The sequence below is a fragment of the Zalophus californianus genome, chromosome 11, assembly GCF_009762305.2.
Source record: "Zalophus californianus isolate mZalCal1 chromosome 11, mZalCal1.pri.v2, whole genome shotgun sequence".
NCBI classification, from domain to species: domain Eukaryota; kingdom Metazoa; phylum Chordata; class Mammalia; order Carnivora; family Otariidae; genus Zalophus; species Zalophus californianus.
Window position 1 is genome coordinate 75600726 of NC_045605.1, and position 15724 is coordinate 75616449.

At 39.2% G+C, this 15724-nt stretch overlaps 1 protein-coding gene across 3 annotated transcripts in view; it reads left to right on the forward strand.

Moving 5' to 3' along the window:
- Positions 1–10141, forward strand: part of NELL1 (neural EGFL like 1) — an 821645-nt gene extending 811504 nt beyond the window's left edge. For all 3 annotated transcript variants that reach the window (XM_027581185.2, XM_027581188.2, XM_027581186.2), the window contains 3 exons: positions 5544–5720; positions 7852–8076; positions 9617–10141. In XM_027581185.2, the coding sequence (XP_027436986.1) occupies positions 5544–5720; positions 7852–8076; positions 9617–9667 (453 nt within the window). In that variant the 3' untranslated portion in view covers positions 9668–10141. The remainder of the gene's footprint in view (positions 1–5543; positions 5721–7851; positions 8077–9616) is intronic.
- The last annotated feature ends 5583 nt before the right edge of the window (positions 10142–15724 follow it).

Genomic DNA, 15724 nt, shown 5'->3' on the forward strand with positions numbered 1-15724 from the left:
AAGATGTGAAGTAAATTCTGAGCTTAGAATATCAGAAAAAAAGAAGAGTATGGGAAAGGGATAGCTGATGATAACCCTGGAGCTAAAGGCTAGGGACACAGCCAGACGATAGAATTTAGACTTAATTTATAGGCTGCGGAGGATCATGAGTGACTTTCTGTCTAGGATTGGCATGGCCCAATCAAGGTCTGATCGACAGCACTGTAGAAAGACTGAGGAGATCAGAACTAAACGGAGAGATACCACTGAGGCTGAAGTAAAGTTTCAGGAGAGTACAGATGAGAACCTGAACAGGGGATAGAGAGGTAAGAGCACATGGGAAAGGGAACACAGAAATCCAGTGATGTGTCCTGATGAGCTGTAATGTCAGACCCTCTGCCTCTGTGGCAATATGTGCCCTCATTCTGTGGGCAGAAAAGAAGCTCCAGAGCGGCACGTTTGAGACTTAGCTGCCCCATTTTCTTGGGCAAAAGATTTCAGGTCACTGACAAAAGAAAGAGCCAGGGTTTACAAGTTAGGCCGGTGCACACTGGATAAAGGTCAGACACTGTATTTACTCCTGCACCTTTACCTACTACAGCTACTATTAGTAGTAACTGGAAAATCCAGTGGCAGAAAAAGAACATGCTATGCAGGCCAGATTTCATTTCTTTGCTTCCTGCAGCACTGTTTTGTTTTATTTGTTTGCTTTCTTAATTGAAATGTGAATGGCCTTCATCCTGAAACTGCATGTAATACTGAAGACTCGAACAATACCACGTCTTGAGTTTTTCCGGCAATGATGGAGGTGGATAGGGAAATGGATACCATAAATAATAACCAGTCGCCCTCCATGTCATCATAAACAGAAGGAGGGTAGAGGAGAGGACCTTTGCCAGGAGATTGTCTGGAATGCTGGCCATTTGACCTGGCCTCATCTAAGCCTTTGCCCAGAAACTGAGGAAGGTGGCCATGGTAGGGAAACCTCACGGGTTCGTGGGTTTCCTTCAGGCAAGAAGAAAGCTCTACCTGCACAGGGGGGGCAGGGGCTGACAATAAAATAACCCTGCCATTCTCCATGTGGCACTCACTCATAGAGTGAAGAACAGGGATGAGTCACCTTGTGCCTGGGGCCAGGGTAGAGGCTAGCTTTCTGAAATCCTGCAGGTTACTCAGAGAAATGCTCTGCTTTGCTCTCTGAACCTAACCAGCAGGATTGTCAATACCTTCCTGGCTAGGGTGTTCCTGATGGTAGGAATTGGCTGTGCAAGCCCTAAGATTGTGTTTCCTTTTCTTTGAAAGAGGAACAAAGTGGCAAGTTTAGTTTCCCTCAAAACTCTAGTGGTCCTGTCAAGGAAGAGGGTCTTCTTTTCCATCCCCCCTGACTTCATACTTCCACTGTGCAGTTCCAAGCCCTGCATTTCACTGCAGAACCTTGAGGGTTAGGCCATGCTAATCTCCCAACGGACTGGGTTACCTTATTTCTCGATCAGACATTCTCAAACTTTCCCTTGCACCAGAATCCCCTGGAGGGCTTGTGGAATGTTGATCACTGACCCTACCCCTGGAATTTCTGGTTCAGTAGATTGGATTGGAGCAGAACAGTTTGCATTTCTAGCTAGTTCCAGGGAGATTCTAATGCTGCTGGTGTGAGGCCCACACTTTGAGAACTGTCGGCCCAAGAATCCTTCGGATTTCAGTTTGTGTGAAGTTCTTGTACCCTGCTCTTCAGGCTCCTCATGACACAAGGAAGCGGCATATTGGAAAATCATTGCTATAGAAGTCCAGAGTAAGGTCTGGTTCCTATTTTGTCATTAATTTGCTGTGTGGAAAAGTCCTTTCCCCTCTCTGGACGTGATTTCCTCTTCATTAAAATGAGGCAGTTGGCTTCAATGACTGTTAAAGGTTTTACTGGAGAGGTGCTAATTAGAGAGGGCTAATGGGCTAGTTGTGGGATGTAACCTGGAGGCAAAATTAATATTTTGTAAGGAAGATTGGATAGCACACCACCATAAATTTGCACGTGAGAAGGTAGAACAGATGGGTGGGTCTGGAGTACCACTCTTAATTTTACCCTTTGTATCAGAGATCAAAACATGTTTTCTGTAAAGGGCCAGACGGTCTCTGTCTCGCATACTGAACTCTGCCCTTAGCGTATGAAAACAGCCACAGACAATATGTAAATGAATGAGGGAAGCTGTGTTCTATTAAACATTGTTTACAGAAACAGGTGACTGGCCGAATTTGGACTGTAGGCATCAGTTTGCCAAACCCCAGGTTATATTATTATTCAATTTACATCAATTATCTTACCTAAGTCTTCCTTCTTGATTTAAAAGTTTCCAAGCTGTGGCAGAAAAAAAAAAAAAAAAGTGTTATTTTGCAATCTGGACTAAATAAATTAGTGTGTCGAGTATTCAGTAATAAAATGTGTAATTTATAATATAAAACTTATAACTTTCCATGGCATTATAAGAATAAATTCATTTTTTATTTGCTAGGAAGGTGTTTGTCCCTGCTTCTTAAAATTCAGGAGCAATTTAAATATTACAATGATTATTAATTGTTTATAGCTGAGTTTTCATTATAAAACTGCAGAAAAGCATTTAGCTTCTATGGCAGAAGGGTGAGAAAATACATCTTTGGCATGTAAATGGGGCTTGTTCTGACCACCCCAGCTGGGACAGAGGTCAAGCTCTGGGAATGACCCCAGAGATGTACCATGAGAAGGATTACTCACCATCCCCGAGTTCCATTTCCTTGCCAAGTTTGGATTCTAGCGTGGTTGTGTTCTGTGAGCTGAGGTTTTGTAATGACATTATCACTGAATTAATGGAGCCACCTGTGACATTTTCATTATTAAAAATGATTTTCTTGACAGTTACTCTGTAATTCAAAAGGCAAAATGAACATAGCCATCGTTCTAAAATATGTTAGAAACTAAGAGGGGCCTATTTGGCATTTTCACATAATTGATGAGATATGAAATTGCTTTATTTTGCACTAACCCTGGAGGCTATCCACTTATTCATTCTTTTAATCCCCACATGAGGAGAGAAACACAGTATTCTGATTGGGCTTCCTTGCCTGTGGACAGTAACCCCTTCTAGAAGAATCTGTCCCTGTTTGATATGGTTTGTGGACATAGATAGCTCTGTCGGTTACTGAGGCCCAGTCCTTCTATACTTGGGGAGAGTAGTATTGTGACCTCAGTAGCTGAGCTGACCCAGTGGTTTTATGTTGTAGCTACCATTACTTTGCTTAACTTCTTGGCTAAAATAAATCACTAGGGAGTCTTTCTGGGCAATGATTACACAAGCAAGATATGTTAGTGAGTTAGAATAAAGGCCTATTGTTGGAAGATGCCTAGAATCTGGACAGTTCTTGGTCCAGACTAATTATAATCTCTGACTCAATTCACCTGCGTAACTGGAGAGAGTGTGTGTGTGTGTTTGTATAATCTTTTACCCCTTGATATTTGGAAAATTATGATTTCCTGTCATTTCTTACAGTAATAGAGAAAATGCACACGCTTTGAGGAAAAGCATTTTTCAACCTGTTATGTTATTATTATATACTTAACCAGCATGTCTCCTTTCCATTCTCCATAAAAAATATAAAGCATTTAAAGATTTCCGCTTTTGCTGACAGTACACTTGTCTCAGCAAGCCCTGTCCTATTCAACATTGTTATCGATGAAGTAGATGAAGACCCCGAGGGCAGGTCCATCAAGTTTGCAGATAAAGCTGTGAAAGAGGACAAACTATGGTGGATGACAGAAACAGCATTTAGAAAACATTGTGACAGGCAGGAGAGATGAAATGGACCTAACAAGGTGCAGTACAGTAAGGATAAACATCAGGTTTTATCTTTGCTACCCCCCAGATAACTAAGTGCACAAGATGGGGATAGGGCTGAATGAGGTTTTAGTCTTCATTAAGCTCAATATAAATCAACACCATGACATAACCATAGTAAGTAGGGAAGTAAATATTGAAGTCAGACTGCATTAAAGAAAGTACAAGGTGACCATGAGTCCCAATTCACTGTGTTGGTCAGACTGTTACTGAAGAATTATATTTAGTTCTTTTACTCAGCTACCTCATGTGAGAAATGGAGTGTAAATCATACTCCACAGAATTATCAAGACCAAATGTGCTAATGCATATAAAAGGCTTAGCACAATGTATGGCCCAAAATAAGTGTTAAAATTATGGTAGATTATTATTACTACTACTACTATTGGAAATACTTGAAACTGTTGAGGATAAGGCAACTATAACACTGAAGGGACTCAAAACTAGTGGGACTGGTCAAAAAATTAGAGATGTTTAATCCAGAGATGAGATGATTCAGGGGAGACATAAATGCTGTCTTCTAAGAACAAAAGAGTTGAAAATGTGACAGAAAGGACTGGGAGTTCTGTGACTAGCAATGGGTGTGGACAAGGATCAATGGACAGAGGCAACAAGAAGTCCAGTTTTTAACATTCAGACATGAACAGAGATATATACTTTGAGTGCCTTCCGTAGTGGTGGCTTCCTTGAGAAGGAGAGCTTCAAGCACAGGCTTGATGACTTTTGAATATGACTGCTTTAGAGAGGGTTCAGTATAGGTCCAGGGGGCTTGGTTATGTGTCCTTTAAGGTGCCACTGGCTCTGAGAGTCTTTGGTTTTGTAAATATTCAGCAAAGCAGTTATAACCATAAATGTCGCCACAGGTCTTACCTTACATTTTCAGCATTTTTTATTGTCTGAGGTGAGAAATTACTGTGAATAACACACGTATAATGGGGACAGGCTGCAAATGTGCAGTCTTAATGTTTGAGTGCTGTTGAACTTCACGTCTTTATGAGTGTTCAGGGCCATTACTCCAGAAATTGTACTGGGCCTATTATTTGGGTAACTGCCTCAAGGTGGAAGGTGGCACCTAATCAGAGCCCTTTGTAATAAGCCACCTAAAGCCTGTCTTGTAGAAGAAAAATTGTTTTGAAACCAGAAGCCCTGATGGAGTTCCTTAGAGATCGCTAACTCCATACTTGATAAATCATTTAGCATCCCTGGGCCTCAGTTAATTCTTCTGTAAAAAGGGTATAGTCAGACTTCCTCCCAGAGTTGAGACAGAGATAAAATTCAATGAATGCCTTTGAATGTGTTTCATGTTATCATTATGAATTGGGAAAAATACAGTAGCATGATTTTCCACTCAAGTTCTTGAGCATAGATGCATTTTTAACTGCTTAGTTTAATTGTAATTTTACTTAGAAATGTGATTTTTTGGGGGAAAAAGGGAGTTTCAAAGAACATACTGACTTTTTTAAACTTAGAAATATCTCCGTTTTTACACGGGCTGCTCTGTAGGCAAGGTCGGGGAAAGGGGTGCATGTGTGCTCGCGCACACATGTGCATCTGTTTTGAACAAAATGAAAGGTGGCCAGGGGAGTACTTTGACTCTAAAAAATCTTTCCTGTGTGCTCTGTAAAGTGTTTATAAGGCTTGCTTTTCATAGTGCCGCTACCTTGTTTCCCTAATGATGTAACCCTCCTTCACCTCATTTCTAAACAGGACGGAAAGATATTCTGCCGACGGACCGCTTGTGATTGCCAGAATCCAAGTGTTGACCTTTTCTGTTGCCCAGAGTGTGACACCAGGGTCACAAGTCAATGTTTAGATCAAAATGGACACAAGCTGTATCGGAGCGGAGACAATTGGACTCATAGCTGCCAGCAGTGCCGGTGTCTGGTATGTCAGCTTCCCTGACAGGCTTTTATCCCTTTACCCTGGAAAGGTTGCTAACTCAGTTGCCTAAGGGCTTGAGTTTCCTGCTATTTGAGAGTCTATTCAGGGAGCGCAATTCTTGTGGCTACTAAGGGGCAAATGCTCTGCCTGAAGACATTCAGATTATACTATTTAAAGTAATATACAGAGACAGGTGGGGATGGGTGATATAGGTGATGGGGATTAAGGAGGGCACTGTGATGAGCACTGGGTGATGGATGGAAGACTTGAATCCCTATATTGTACACCTGAAACGAATATAACGGTGTATGTTAATTATACTGGAATTAAAACTTATAAAAACCCAAAACAAAAAACAATATAGAAGGCAAAAAGAAAGTGTTCATAGGTCAGATGAACTTTTTGGCAAGTCCAGATCAAGAAAAATGCCCCCATGATTAGAAAGTCTTCAAAGCCTTGACTGGGACCTGTAGTTCTTATAGAGCCCAGTCTTTGATTTCTTGGGATCTAACCATTAAAAGTTTCAATATGAAAGATAACAGAACGTAGCAGAAACATCAGGGATTGAGTCAGAGAGACCAAGAATTTAATCTTACGTCTCCCATGTGTTAGCTCTGTGCTGTTAATCTGGGCAAGTCCTCGCAATGCACCGATCATTCTTTCCTTCATTGTACACAAGGGAAACTATCTATTTTGTAGTTCTGCTCTGAAGATAAGAGAAATTATGTGAAGCACAAATGCAGTATTTGGCACAAAGAAGGTACTTAGTGCACAACAGTTGCTATTGATAACGTTTCCTAGGTTGAAAACTCTGTTTTGGATGCTAAACCTTCATAAAGAAAAAAAATGAAGGTAGTTTTGGACCTTAATATAAAAATACTAATGGTATCATAAGATTTGAGAGTGTCCAGAGAAAAAAATTTAATTGCTGTACCTGGTTCTCTCTGTTTCGAATCACACCACACACAAAGCTTTCTAAAGGATGCAAAGACTGTTGGGAAACATAATCATAGTGAATATGATGTTCCATCTGTGAGGAAGTCATAACTTCTGAAACCAAGTCACAACCAAGTCAACTTATAATGGAACCTATTAGCTACATTCCATAGTTTAACATAGGCTGAAATTAGTGATTTAGTCTATGGATACTGTATGAAGACAAGCATTTAGAGAAATTGTACTGTAAATTGCTATCAGATTTTCTTTTTTTTTTTTCTTTAAATTTTATTTATTTATTCATGAGAGAGAGAGAGAGAGAGGCAGAGGGAGAAGCAGGCTCCCAAGGAGCAGGGAGCCCGATGCGGGCCTCGATCCCAGGACCCTGGGATCATGACCTGAGCCGAAGGCAGACGCTTAACCATCTGAGCCACCCAGGCGCCCGCTATCAGATTTTCTAAAGTCTCATGGTGAATGTGCAGATCATCTTAATAAAAAGCATTCTTCTGACTCACTCCTACTACTGAAGAGTATCACTCAGATATATTTAAATCAAAGCCATTTTTTTCAAGCTCCCATCCAAGGGCAAATAAACCCAATACAACTATAAAAATTAACTTCCACATCAGTCTGGAAAATCGCATTTTTTTTTTTCAAGAAGCCAGTCATCAGGCACTTAGAAGAATCGGGCTTAATTTCAGACATGAAATTTTCAGAGCATTTCAGAAGTGTTTTCACTTCCATCCCCAGCCCCTAAGGTTAACACTAGCCAACGCCTTATCACCTCTTCACTCATTGCCCATTTGATTAGCATTTTTTGACACAAACTGTGCTAAGTACCAGCTAGATAAAGAAACAAGGCCAAAGCCTAAAGCCTCAAAACTTAATCTGGAACTGCACTGAGAGTGATGATAAGGATCATAAGTATGATGATAAAAATAATTATGGGCTGCCACTGGCACCCAGGGATAGGACCTGCCTCTTTTTTGGGCCGCACTAGACAGTCAGCAAAAGCACCCTGGAGGAGGTGATATCTGTGGTAGCTCTTCAAGGAGGAAGCATATTCTACCTATAAAGGTAGAAGTAAAAACATTCAGTAAGGACAATGATGAGAATTACCGCCCCCCCGCCCCGGGACTTTGGGAACAGAATTGTGCATAAGGACATAGATGAGCCATTTTTGGCTTTCTCTCTACAGGAAGGAGAGGTAGACTGCTGGCCACTCACTTGCCCCAATTTGAGCTGTGAGTACACAGCCATCTTGGAAGGGGAGTGTTGTCCCCGCTGTGTGAGTGACCCCTGCCTGGCTGATAACATTGCCTACGACATCAGAAAAACTTGCCTGGACAGCTATGGCATTTCAAGGCTTAGCGGCTCAGTGTGGACAATGGCTGGATCTCCCTGCACAACCTGCAAATGCAAGGTAATTGGATATCCTGAGGACAATCAGGCCTTGAACATTTGTCAGAGAGTACCTGCAGGATGTCCATTCCTGATGTTACTGAATGCACAGATTCTGAGGGGCATGGTAAAAACACAGGCAGGCATTTACTTCTCTCAGGAGGTTAATATGTCTGAATGGATCATAGCTGCACTGCGTTTAAAGGCAAACTCCAAATGAACATGGAATAAAATTGTCCTCTCTCATGCCTTTGAACTACAGAATTTTGACAATTGATACTAGGACCAATTATGGCTGATTTAAGCTATTTTGACCTGCATATTAAAAAGAAAAGGAAGAAAGGAAAAAAGATCTCTTTTCATCCTGGAAAATTTTATAAGCTCTTTCATGAAACTGTCAGTGTTAGAAAAAAAGTGTTCTATGAAGTTGTTTGCGTTGTTTAATTATCACAGTGCCTAATGCGGGAACCCGAAGCTCTTGCTGCAGGATTTAATTAATTGTGATTATTTTCCTGTCTTTTTAGAGGAGTTCCCATGAGGGATCCTCATATGTCTTTGAAGTTAAAAACTGACCCCTTCCTCCCTACAGTGCTTGGAAGAGCTACGACTACATTGGACTCGGAGCAGGGGTTAGGCAGTGTCAAATCTCCGTCAAAACATCTGTTTAAGATTCCCGTGATTAAGCACATTTAAAATATTAGTCTGTTCTATCAAATCCTGGCTCAGTTCCAAACATCAGTGGAAGGTTCCCAACTCATCTTTTTATGGCTGTTACAAAGGTAGATGAGAAAGTGCCATCTTAAGATTCAGCCCCAATAGAAAAAGGCCAATATCAAACTTCACATAGCAAAAGAACCATGGTCCTGTGTGTGTGTGTGTGTGTGTGTGTGTGTGTGTGTGTGTGTGTGTGTGTGTGTGTGTACCTTCAGCCCCAGCAAAGAAAATGACCGAGGGATGTGGAAACTGTTATTTAGTAGTATTTCTTTGAGGTCAGGTTTGAGATTCATTTAGGGGGATTATAAAGGTGTATTTACATTAATGCATGTCCTTGATTTTTAATGAATTTCCAATAATTTATATATCTAAACATGTACTGTTACCTTCATAGTCACCACGAGAGACTCTATTCCTAATATACAGACCTTTCTGGAACCCATTTTGGAGTTGCCTTCAGGTCCCTGTGGTACTTTGGATTAGCTTTGTTCATGGCAAATGATCTTTGAGGGGTTTGTTTTTGAAAACAATTTTACCTAGAATAAGTCCAGTGAATTAGTTGTATAAACAACCTGGAAATACAGGGGGTGGAGTCCCAAAGCTGGTTTGAGCTCAGAGGTATGAGATTATACTGCCAGCAAGATCTAGCAGGAGGGACTTAAGAGGGTCTCATATGTCCTTCCTCCCTTACCACTCCTTCCCTAGCATTTTTCTTAACTTTAAGTAGCATTCATGGAGTTTATGTCAAAACGTAGATATGGTCATTTTGAATATGAAAATGCACATTGCTGATTGATATATATATAGCCTCTGTCTCAGTTGGCTAACCCTTACGTCTTGATGCACAGAATGGACGTGTATGCTGCTCTGTGGATTTGGAGTGTCTTCATAATACCTGAAGTATTTAAAATGGACTCATCATTGCGGGAGAAGAATGAACAAAATGAAATGAAATGACCATCCAGCATAGTGAAGAACAGGACTTGGTGTTTTGTTTGTTTGTTTGTTTGTTTGTTTGTTTGTTTGTTTTACCACAGACAGTTACCAAAGTCTCCGTCTGAGGAAGGTGTTTGGGGGTTGCCTTTTGGACTTACCACTTTGTTCACTCTTGCTAACCTAGTCTAGGTGACCTACAGTGCAGTGCTTTTAAGTCTCTGGTTGTTAAAAGAAGTTCCCCGTGTTGTAAATCAGATGTTTCCCTTACCAAATCATTTGCAAATACATTTAAATGATCTCATGGTAAATGCTGATGTATTTTTTGGTTTATTTTGTGTACAAACATAATAGAGACTCAGCGCTTTTAATTTATTTTTTTCTTGGGTTTTGGATCAAATTCTACAAATAAAGTTGCCTGTTGTGATTTTGTCCCATCCACTGCATACTTACTATTGAGATCCCTGTGAAATGTTTTGATGAATATATGGATGTAGAGTCTCACTGCATCATACTTATATTTCCAACTGCTGAACACACTTAGATGCTCACTCATTCAGCTTCAACAAGGTGAAAGAAATGACGATATATTAAAGAGGGGAAGGACCCCAAAGATAATTATATAATTATTTTTAAAAAAAAACTTCTCCTCCCTTTTGCAAACAAAGTGAAACAAAAGCTTAGGTCACAATTTAGTCACAATGGCAATACTTACCACCTTTCAAAGCATTGAAAGAGAAAGAATCTTTGCATTTGTTTTATATAGTAATTGATAACTTACAAGGGACCTGCATACCTACTAATACAAGTTATCATCCTATTCCTACATTACACAAGAGTAAATGAATGTATTCTAGGCAACCAGTTTGTTCAGATCTAGTTGATTTATAACATGTTGGGACTGGTAACTGGGTCTACTAATGCCTGACCAATGCTCTTTTCCTCTAGACCACATAACCTCTCAGATGGTAGAGGATCCACTTTTAGGAAAAGTTATTTGTATGCTCAGTGGTTATTTTAGAACAGCGAAAGTTTTCTTCTGAGCCACCACCATATTTTTAAGAGTTGGCAGTTATTGAGTGATACAAAATAAATAATATGTGTAAATAACATTTTATCTGAGCTGAGAATTCAAACTTAAGTTGTAGTTTCAGGTAAATCACATCTTAGTGGTTTGTAAACCCTAAGGCTCTTGACTTCATCATTATTCTGAATCAAGTTGGTTCATGAAGTTTTGTTCACTTTCCCAACATTGAAAAAGATGTTAAGTAAGTCATGCTAAAAAAAATATTATTTTAAATCCCCCAAACTAATAAAATTATTAATTAAAAATTACAAGCTCAGATTACCATCATTCATTGGTATTTGCCAGAGATGATGCTCAATATCATCAAATGTCGTGAAGACGGACTTAACACATGAAATTAACTTCATGTGCTGAATTATGTCAATAGTAGTTTAAATACTATATTTGACAGCTACAGCTAAAGTGTGATAAATTAGAACATATCTCCTCTTTATTTCACCTCCTTAAATGTAATCTTGGAATGGAGAATTTGAAAATGATTCTGAAAATCTTTATGACCCAGCATTAAAAAATATCTTTAAATTTTCATTGGAAAAACAAAGACATTTACAAGAATCATTTGTAACCATATAGATCAGTGTTGACAAACTATGATCCCTTGGCCATATCTGGCCCTGTGCCAACTTTGCTGGAACACAGTGGTGCCCATTCATTAATATATTCCCTACTGCTGAAGAGGTAAAATGGCAGAACTAGGTAGTTCCAACAGAGACCAGGTGGCTCCCAAAACGAAGAGCATTACCATCTTGCCCTCTACAGAAAAAGTTCACCAACCTCTTGAATGAAAGATGACTGAACACTGGTGTGTATTTTAGAAGTGTTTGCATTTTTTCCAAGGAATTTTCACACTTGAACCATTTTCTTTGAATTTGTATATGCTCATACTTTATTCCAGAGCCATTAGCATTGATGGCTCATCCTAAAATACTGTTTTTTTACAACTACAATCATAAAAATCAGTATTTTCTTCTTTGCATTTTAGGTCTGGTGGGTAAGTGTAATCTGTGCTAACTTGATACTAAAATGTTATTGATACTCAGTAGCACAATTTACAGTACTGCCGGCTCCTAACAATAAGGGGTTTGCTTCCTAGAAAATAATTGATGACATTTTCTTATTAAAAAATTGAGCGCTTTATACATAAGATACTCTGCTAAGATCTCCTGGGGAAATAAAGATGAACAACACTGTCTTTAAAGATCACCATTATGTGAGCCTTCAGGAGTTGTTGACAATCTTCAAATCCATTAGGGGTTCCAATTGAATTAACTGCCAGAAATAACTTCTTGATCCAAAAATTGAAAAAAATAGTTACTGTTTTAAAAAATGTGGTAAATCTCTTGATGGAATTTACTTAAGTACATGCCATGATTTGCAGTGTAAAATGGATGTCCACTTAATGAAGCAAAGCAGTATTTGACAAATCTGTCTCCTTACAGACCATAACCATTGTCTGCACCATCACAAGTGTAAAGAAGCTAACACAGTCTGGTAAGAAACAATGAGGGATACATCAGCAATGATGTAGTTACCCTCCAACTACCTGTAGTATGAAAACATTGTGATTCAGGAGAGTAGAACATGAGGGGAGATGAAAGTTCTATGTATGAACTAGACACATTTATTAAACACAAATTTTACCTCCTTTCCTTCTAGGTTGCATATGAAATATATATGTGCATATGTATTATATATAATGTTTTATATGTAAGTAGATCAATATATAACATATTCATGTGTAACCTATAATGCATATATGTTAATATATTCATATGCTATGTGTCTGTACATGTATATACATACATATTTACATACACATGCACGTACACCCACCCACCCACACATATATATATATAAATACATACCCCCAGAACTTCCCCTCTTCTGAGCTTCATAGTTCTGTGCTTATGTCACTGTTGTGGACTTTTAATAGACATCATATGTGGTTACAATAGACTATAAGCTAGGCTATGTACAATCTTCATCATCCAGCAACCAGCATAGTGCCTTGCTAGAGTACATCTTCAATTAATTTTAAAAATTGAATTCACAATCTTTTAGAGTATTGAAAAGTTACCATTGGATAGTAGAAACAGTCCACGCTAGTGGAGTTCTGAAGCAGTAAGACCTGTTTGAAAATCCAAATGTATTCAGTGCTTCAATATAAAAATTCAATCAAAGCAGTTTCTCTGTTTGGAACAGGGGTTGAGAACCCCCTTCCTATGCATCACACCATAGCTCACAAACTTCAACAGAGCACAGCTTCAAAGTCATTGACCTAACCCCTCATCTTCACGTCTACGAATGAAACCAACCAACACTCAGAGAGGTTAAGTGACTTGCCCAGAGTTCATAATTAGTCACAGACCTAGAACTAGTACCCAATCCACAGTGGTTTTCCCTGTGCCATCCTGCTGATGATCCCAAATGTTTTTCCATCTTTCAATTTCAGGTGAGCTTTTCTTACTCTTTCTAAAGGGATGCCTTTAAGAGACAATTCTGCATGAGCTTCAATATCTGTGATTGTCTCTGTGTTCCATATCCCTCCTGATTGTGATATTGCTTTATGAAATTTTTATACTAAGTATGAAAATTACTCATTAAAAGCCTGATAGCATATCTAAACCCACGATAGTGACAAACCATTTACCCAACCACCCAATCTCATGCTCTATAAGAAAATTTAAAAATACAATTACTCCTATTTTTAAGGGTAAAACACACACACACACACACACACACACACCTCAGAACACAATGAAATCTGGCACCAAAAGGCAGTCTTGCATGCAGTCTGTTTTCTGATATCATCATTCATTCACGCATTTATTTTTTCTTTAATTCAGTGACTGTGGCAGTCTGCAAATACAGAAGTGAAGAGACAAAATTGGTCTCTATCTTCATAGCATCTGTGGCCTCACGTAGAAAGGACTGACAATAAACTAGAAAATAGGTAAGTGAGCAACAGGACTACAGATTATATCAGAACCAGGAAGAAGAAGGAGGGCAACTGCGGAAGCCCACTTTAGTGAGGTGATCAAGGAAGAACTCTCTAAGGGAACCCCAGGCAAGCTGAGATCTGGAGAATGAGAAGGAGCCATGCATGCAAAGTGCTGGGGGAATAACTCCAGAAATAGGTGCAAAGGACTGCAAGGTGGAAAGAGGCTTGAGGTGCTGAAGGTCGTGAGTGGAGCAGGAGGCCAGTAAGTGAAGGGGAAAATGAGATGAGGTTGGACAGGTAGGCTGCAGCCAGATGTGACAGGCCACACTCACATGAAGGCCAGAGTCACGCTTTCATTCTGAGATCAATGGGAAATTATCAAAGAATTAAGTATTTGTTCACCTTTTTATCCACTCAAATATTTATACAATAAATATTTTTAGCTATCCATCTATATCTAATGGCTGTTCAATAAGCATGAAACTCCTGTTGTATACTTAGTTAAAGATATGAAAACATTGTCTTTTCCATTAGAAGTTTACAAGCTAGATGGGGTTATCACAAAGCAATAAAAAGGACACGCGTAGCATGTTCAGAAATAAATTCAAGGAACATTTATAAATAATCAAATCTTTAAGTCAGTTTGATGCCTCTACCCTCTTGATTTTTTGGTTCTTGCATATTAGAATCATAATCAGTTCTGTGGATCATTACTGTGATGTCATCGTGTTATAGCTTCCAACAGGGGTAACGGACACTGAGGAAGAAGAGAATCTGTTTGATTAATCTGAGAATATAACAACCAGCTCTACAGCTATCACAACTGTGGAATGTAGTAGTCAGCTCTCCAAGATGGCACCCACCATGTGATGCCCAGCTTTGGGGGAGAAATGATTTAAGTTACAAGAAAAATAATGTTTCTCTAATTTGCAGAAATTTTTCAATACTTGAAGCTACTAAATTTTTGAAAAATATTATTGAAAAGGGAAATCAATATCTTAGGAACTGAGAAGCCAAATAGATGTATTTAAACACATTGAAATGCAAATTTACGTGATTATTGGTGTTGGTATGCCAGTCTCACATGATAAAAAATCAGCTTTAAAAGGAACATTAACACATTTGTAGTATTTTAGCACTATTGTTTTAATAAAGAACCAAATGAATTTAAGGGTGGGAAGTGGGAATGCTTCTTTTAAATGCAAAATTAAAATATATTCTTTTGATCAAAAACATCAAACACTATGCAACTTGGGAAATGAAGGCATTTTAAAGAAAATAGAACAAAAATCTGGGGTCCTACATTCCATGATGTTTACAAATGGTGAAGTATTGCTTTCAATCGTGTTCGTGAACAGAGCTTTAACGATTCTATCGTGGACCAGGGAAGAATTTTTTTAGATAATTTCACATATAAAATTGGAAAATGGCATTAAAGGAATGAGTTGCTAAACTAGAAATCAGAGTGACAGGTTGTAAACAGATTTTTAAACACCAACTCTTCCAGGGGACAATGTAAAGAAGTACCCAGAGTCAGTTAGAGGGGATCACAAACACTGCAGGGACCTAAATAGTGCATCTCATAGGTCTGAGTCGATTGCAAGCTGATTGTTGCCAGGTGGCAATATGGACCCAGTATTCCCAAGCTTTTTAATTTTTCAGGAGAAGCCATAAATTTGGATTTTAATGTGTGATGTTATGAGTCTTAAATTCTTTTAAGATTTCATTTGAGAGAGCGAGAGAGACAGCACACGAGAGAGAGCCAGCATGAGTGTGGGGGGAAAAGGCAGAGGGAGAGGGAGAGGGAGAAGCAGGCTCCATCCCAGGATCCCAGGACCATGACCTGAGCCAAAGGCAGATGCCCAACAGACTGAGCCAACACAGGTACCCTGAGTATTAAATTCTGAATCCAAGTTTAAAAGTGTGAATTCAGGCCATGCAAAACATGTGGGTGGACTGATGAGGCTCATGGAATCAATATGTCACAGACCTCTG